Raw genomic sequence first — 6,851 nt, 5'->3', positions numbered from 1 at the left:
AACAGAATAAAACCCCAGAAAAAGAACTAAGTGAAACAGAGATAGCCAACATATTAGGAGCAGAGTTCAAAACACTGGTTATCAGGATACTCAGAGAACTCCTTGAGTACAGCAAGAAAATGAAGAAAGGAAGGTCACACTAAGTGAAATAAAGAATAATCCATAGGAAACCAACAGATGAGGGAAGGAAGCTGGGATTCAAACCAGTGATTTGGAACATAAGGAAGGGATAAACATTCAACCAGGGCAAAAAGAAGAAACAAGAATTCAAGAAACCCAGGATAGTATAAGAAGACTCTGGGACATCTCTACATGTGTCAACATCCAAATCATAGGGGTGCCAGAGAGCGAAGAGGAAGAGCAAGAAACTGAAAACTTGTTAGAAAAAACAATGAAAGAGGACTTCCCTAATCTGGAAAAGGAAATAGACATTCAAGTCCAGGGAGCACACAGAGTCCCAAACAAGTTGGACCTGAAGAGGACCACACCAAGACAAACCATAATTAAGATGCCAAAAATTAAAGATAAAGCAGCAAGAGAAAAGCAGAGAGTTACTTACAAAGGAGCTCCCATAGGACTATCAGCTGATTTCTCAAAAGATACTTTGTAGGCAAGAAGGGCATTACCCACTCTTAGTTCATGTCCATGGGTCACACATATAAGTTCTTTGGCATCCCCATTTCCTATACTATTCTTAACCTCCCCCTATTTTGTTCCTACCAATTATACTTCTTACTCCCTCTACCTTTTCCCCATTCTCTCCCCCTTCCTCTCCCCACTAATAACCCACCATATGATCTCCATATCCATGATTCTTTTCCTATTCTGGTTGTTTGCTGAGTTTTGTTTTGTTTTTAGATTCATTTGATAGTTGTGAACTTGATGAAATGTTTAAAGTGTTTTTTCAGTCTTCCTTGGTTTGGCTGAGAGTTGGCTTGGCAGACTGTGCAGCTATAAAATATTCACATTTGCTGAATAAACGAATGCCTGAATTGTTGCTAATGTTCTCCTGTATTTGGGTAGTTACAGTCCTCCCACCAGAGGGGAAATAGAAGAATTAGCTATGTTGTCCCCAATGTCAGATTGATACAACTTCTCTCTCTTTCCTATTCGCTTCCCATCTCCTAAAACAGGTCACAGAAGAAATGATCCTGTCTGGGTAAATGGAGGCAAGACTGGCCAATTTGATAAAGAGCAAAACCTTCAATACATTTTTACATTAGGTAACAAACTTTTCTAGAAGAAAGATAACCACAGCAGGCCAGTTCTGTTGCTAAAGGTGTCTTGGTTGACTTCACATTCAACAGAGGTCAGAAAAGCCCATTACCTGCATATTAGTAGCCTATCCTTGGAAAGTATCTCAGTCCTCAAGAAGGAGACCTCTAGAGAGGTTATCAATATACAGTGCAAAGACTGAAAAAACTGAAGACTGAAAAAACACTTTAAACATTTTACTGTAAATTCTGTTCTCTAATCATAATGTGTTTTATCAATTTTTCCAAAATAACAAATTTTTAAGTACATTTTATTGATTATGCTATTACAGTTGTCCTAATTTTCCCCCTTTGCCCCATCTGCCTGGTGCCCCCATTCCCTCTAGCATTACCCACTCTTAGTTCATGCCCATGGGTCACACATGTAAGTGCAAAGAGTGGGTGTCTATGACCAAAATTTGGAGAAAGTGCTTATGCCGAAACATTTTTGCCTTGAAGAAATGAGTGTGGGTAGTTAGTTTCCACTTGTCTAGAACGTTAGTTTCTGAAGCTTTCTCCTACAGCCTCATTTTTTTTTTTGGGTCAGATATAATCCTAAGATCTCTAAATAAAAGTTTTTAAAAATAAATTGTGCATCCTATAAACATGAATATGAACATAACTCTTATCACATGGAAATTAGGCTGTGCATGGCATGGGAAGGCGTTTAGAGAATCAAATGCAAATTCTTTAAGAAATGGCAACCAGCTCAGCGCCCCCTCTACTCACCGTGGGGCTGCCATATGGAACCACTGGTCTGTCCCTGCGCTCGGCAGCCGCCGCTGCCGCCCCTGCCACACGCCCGTCTCCTCCTCCCCTTTGCGTCTGTCTCCCTGGGTTCTCTTGGGCATGCACGTCGTCCTCTCCCTGCCGCCACTCAATCTCCTTCAAACACGCGTCTTCCTGAGCTCATTCAACAAACGAAGGCTTTGTCTAAGGTCCTGCCCTTAAAAACCCTTTTCCCACATTCGAACACACAGTTATGGAACTCCCTCCCTGTGCCAGGAACTCTGTCGGGTGCTAGGACTGGGGACATGAGTCCTGCTTTCAGGAGCCTGCAGTCTGTGAGGAGGAGGTGACGTTAAAAGGAACACTCAGCAAGAGTTAATGACAGGCGTTGGTGCTCGCCACGAGGGCTGCGGCTGGAGGCCGCGCAGCGAGTCGCCGTCCGCAGGGCGCGCACACGTCAGAGCGCGGGCAGCGGCCGCGTGCGGAGGCGACGGCCGGCGACGGGGTGAGGCCGCGCTCCGGGCGGGAGCACGAGGCCGCGGCAAGGGCTTGCCCTCCCGGCTTCGGGCCTCCGCTCCGCGCCGGGGACTCCGTGACCGTCCCCGTGTGAGAACGCCAGGCCCTGGCTTGCGGCTGCTGGCCGAATCCCTGCGCGCAGATGGCCTCACATCGCCTCAAACCCAACCCGCCATCTTTATCTGAGCGGCCGCCACAGTCTGCTGACGAGTTGTCTGGGTGCAAGCCTGTCTGCTCTGTCCCCAGAAGGGAGGGCGCGCCGCGTCAGACCAGCAGCACAGGACAGCCGCGTGCGGTGGCACAGCGGCGGGACCCCGGTGGGACCCTGCCGCCCACGCCCCGCGGGCCCAGGGCGCTCTCCGTCCTGTCCTGTCGGCGCTGCTCTGAGTAACAGCGAAGGCAGGACAAGGCGTCCAGGCCGCCCAAAGTCTTCCATGTCGGCATTTGATAAACACTGGAAATCATGTCGGGGGAAAAGACAAGTCACTACGATTACGTATTAAAATACCTGACAGCATCACTTTAGAACGCATCATTTATTTTATTTATGAGTTCATAATCAAACGGATCCTGGGGAACCTTAAAGTGAGTTAGGAGTAACAAGGAGGTGTAAAATTCTCAAATCTTGGAAACTGAAATACTAAAATTCTAGCATTTTCTTAAAATCTCTTCCTCATGATTAGCATAGTTTAAAAATTACTATGCTCCTCCAAGGGAAAGGGGGGACTGAAAAATCGACACAGTGATGAAGGCGAAAGAGGCCTTCCCGGCGGCTTTATTCTCCACTGACGCTCAGGGCAGGGCCGCGGCGCCCGCACTCGCTGGGAGCTGTCGCGGCTCTGGTTCCCGACGATCCTCGGAAGCAGACGGAACGCGCCCACGCAGAGCGACACCGGCGGCACCGCTCTCCGCAGAAGCTGCCGCGGCAGCGCCCTGCTCCGGGAGGGAACCGCGGGCGCTTTTAGATGTTGTCCAGAGTCATCATGGAGGCTGCTTTTCTTCTCTGCGCGGTGACCGCACTGAGCTGCAATGAAAATAAACAGTCAGTAAGTAGTTACTTTTCCCGTGGAAAATCTTAGGCGAATACACAGCGTAATGCATCACAACTTACAATTATTGAAAATAATCAGATTGGAAGGGGTCTTCTAAGAGGTCACTGTTTGTGTTCATTTCTATTTTCCTCTTGAGACTTGAACATGTCTGTGTCACACTAGAGATGTGCATGCCAAGTATGACACGCCACAGCTCAGTGACAGACCCCGAATTCCAAGGCACAGTTCACAGAAGGACGAAGAACATCTAGGTAAAAGTTCATCAGAAAAGTAGCTAAAATATAAAGTGTAAGCCAGCACAACGCTGGGCTGGGAATAAAAAGATGATAGTTCATAGCAAGAAAAGCCTGATAGGAAAATACTTAAATATTAATCAGAAGTGATTACAATTAATGTGGAATACACACAGAGCAAAAAAAAAAACCAAAACAAAACAAAAAAACCTAACAGTACAGAAAACAGAACTAACAGCACCCAGGATGAAGTCTTCCCCTCACCGCCCTGTGTCCACAGAACTCTCTTCCCTGACACGACCACCGTTTCCAGTTTCTAAACATTTCTTGCAAGAGTCTAAATGAGGATATATGCATATATTTCCTCACCGCTTTTTATTTAAAAATGATAAAGGACTATACAAACTTTCTATCTTATTTTTCCTGCTCAAAGATCTATGTTAGAAAAAGTTCCACATTAGATCTACTTTATTCCTCTTACCAGCTGTAAGCCTCCCCCGCCTCTGCCCCCACCCCCCATGTGGATAGTCTACAATTTCACTGCTTTCCTGTTGATGGGCATTTAGATAGTCTTTAATCTTTTAAAACTAAAGGCAATGCTACAATGAGCATTTTACATGGTTCCTCATACAGACTTGTCCAGGGGCAAGCATGCCACCTGGAGAATGAGTTCTAAGAACTGCCGGTTACAGATTCTGTACATTCCCGGTTTTTGACAGATGGTGTCCAGCTGGGCTCCGAAGGGGCAGCGCCTGCGGACATTCACACCAGAGGTGCAGGGAAGAGCAGGAACCACATCCTATCCCACCTCAGGACCTGACAGGTGAGAAATGATGCATGAATCCAGTTTAGGTTTGTTATTTGTCTTATGGCTGAGGATGAGCATCTTTAAAAAATACTTGAAAGCCATTTGTTACCCTGGCTGGTGTGGGTCAGTGGATTGAGTGCCAGCCTGTGAACCGAAGGGTCGTCTGTCCAGTCAGGGCACATGCCTGGGCTGCAGGCCAGGTCCCCAGTTTTGGGTGCACAAGGGGCATTGATATTTCTGTCCTGCTCTTTTTCTCTCTCCCTTCCCATCTCTAAAAATACATAAATAAAGTAGTTTTAAAAAGCCATCTGTCCTTCCTTTCTGTCAATATCCTTTTTTCATTTGTCTAGTGTACTGTTGCACTATTTCTGTTGACTTAGTCACTCTTTACATGTGTTTGCGACATTAGCCTTTTTGTCATATGTGTCACAAATACTTTTCTTAGTTTGTCATTGACTTTGTGACATTTTAATGCAGAAATTTGAAATTTTACATAGTGACATTTATTGATTTCTTTCCCTAATTTCTAGGTTGGGTGTTCTTGCAGAGAAAGCCTATACAACACTGGTATTGAAGACATGGCACACATTCATGGAGACTGGTGACTTAGACAATGTCATCATATCACAAGGACAGGTGACATAAATTGGAGGAACACATTCAGGGTGACTGAGGCAGGACCATGCGAAGCCTGTGCTGAACCCCTGAGTTGACACTGGGCTGCACTGGTAAGTATGATTTGCTATAGGCAACAATAATCTCCAAATTCCATTATTTCATGAAATATCAGGCCCTTAGCAGGATATTATTTCTATTAGTGGTTTTTTAGAGGAAAATGAAAAATCTAGAAAGAATTCAGAGGAGGCAAAGATAAAGGTTTTAAAAAAACCAAATACATGTCTCATAAGGAAAGTTATAACTCTTTTAAAGTGGAAAAATATTAGCTCCAGGGAATAAATTCCTTTTTGTGCATGGGGAGGATGTGGAATGATTCCTTTCCATCTTGAAGTGAGAACAAAATGGAAGGAGAAAAGCTGAAGGAAAAAATTTGTGAAGTGGTTACTGCAAAAACATTACAAAAGAAGCTCATACAGAGAATGGTGGGATCTTTGCCATCAGAGTTTAACAGGAGACTGTTTAGGCTTACTTGTGTCGGGTAGAGGGGTGGTGCTGCTGAACTAGATGCCAATTGGATTATATAATTAAGTTTCTGTAACTGTACCATTTTTACTATGGAACTCAAGGTAGTCGATTTCAAGTAGGCATTTTCTTTATCAATTCCTTAAAAAAGCTTTAAGGATTGTGATATAAGAAATTTAATTTCTTATACATCTGTGTACCATTGATTAAGTGCTTGATGAGTGTGAATCCCCTTGGTCCCTCATTAACCCTCTCAGGGAGGTGCTGCTACCCTATGTGGCATCCGCGGACACTGAGGCTTGGAGAAGAGAAGCTGCCCCAAGTCACTGGGCTCCGTGATGGCTGCAGGCTGTTTGCCTGACAGCAAACGCACACTCAGAACACTGCCTGGGACACCCTGGCTTCTTCTGCCTTATACTCCACATGAATGTAGGAATTCTCAGGCAGTTCAGTAGTCCATTAATTCATTATTTCATAAGAAATTAAACATATTTGATAGAGCTACAATTACTTTCAAGGGGGGGGGAACAGAAGGGCAAATTATTACTATATTCTATTCAAGTGTTGCATCATGTTCATACCAGAAGTAGGTTTCAAAATAAAATCTGTATTACAAACACAAACTGAATTCAGTGTTTAGAGCCGTTTTACTATGCATAAGACACTATATATCTAAGAATATTATGCTAACTAAACTAGTATATTTATAACCAAATATAATTAATGCACTAATTTGGTTTGTTTTTGTCTGCCTGCCTGCCCATCTATCTATCTAAACTGCTTCCAGCCTATCTTTACATTCACTAAACTGGTCTCACTTTGTTCACAGGAGAAGGGACTACCACTCCTACTTGAGAACAAACGGCTCCTTTCATCATGATGAAATCCTTTCAGCATTATGAGTAAGTACTCCTTAGCACTTTACTGATGTTTTTCTGCATTTTCTAACCCTATTTCCCATTGGACAACTTTATATCATATTTTAGATTTATATAATCATATACAAATGTACATTAGTTAACCAATATACAAAGTAATTTTTTTCCATTTAAAAACTACAATGAAAACAAAGTTAGTGCAATCTGAAATAGTAACATTTAAAGCAAAGTTATCTACTTCC

The 6,851-nt window shown here is 43.7% G+C and overlaps 1 protein-coding gene across 1 annotated transcript in view; it reads right to left on the bottom strand.

Moving 5' to 3' along the window:
• Positions 1-3,073: 3,073 nt before the first annotated feature.
• SCLT1 (sodium channel and clathrin linker 1) overlaps positions 3,074-6,851 on the bottom strand; it is an 89,151-nt gene continuing 85,373 nt past the window's right edge. Inside the window, exon 21 of the mRNA XM_054563216.1 lies at positions 3,074-3,522. Within this exon, the coding sequence (XP_054419191.1) occupies positions 3,460-3,522 (63 nt within the window). The 3' untranslated portion in view covers positions 3,074-3,459. The remainder of the gene's footprint in view (positions 3,523-6,851) is intronic.

Source organism: Pteronotus mesoamericanus, unplaced genomic scaffold, assembly GCF_021234165.1.
Source record: "Pteronotus mesoamericanus isolate MK-2021 breed Mesoamerican mustached bat unplaced genomic scaffold, CSHL_Meso_final contig_163, whole genome shotgun sequence".
NCBI classification, from domain to species: Eukaryota; Metazoa; Chordata; class Mammalia; order Chiroptera; family Mormoopidae; genus Pteronotus; species Pteronotus mesoamericanus.
This window is presented reverse-complemented; position numbering and strand designations above follow the sequence as displayed.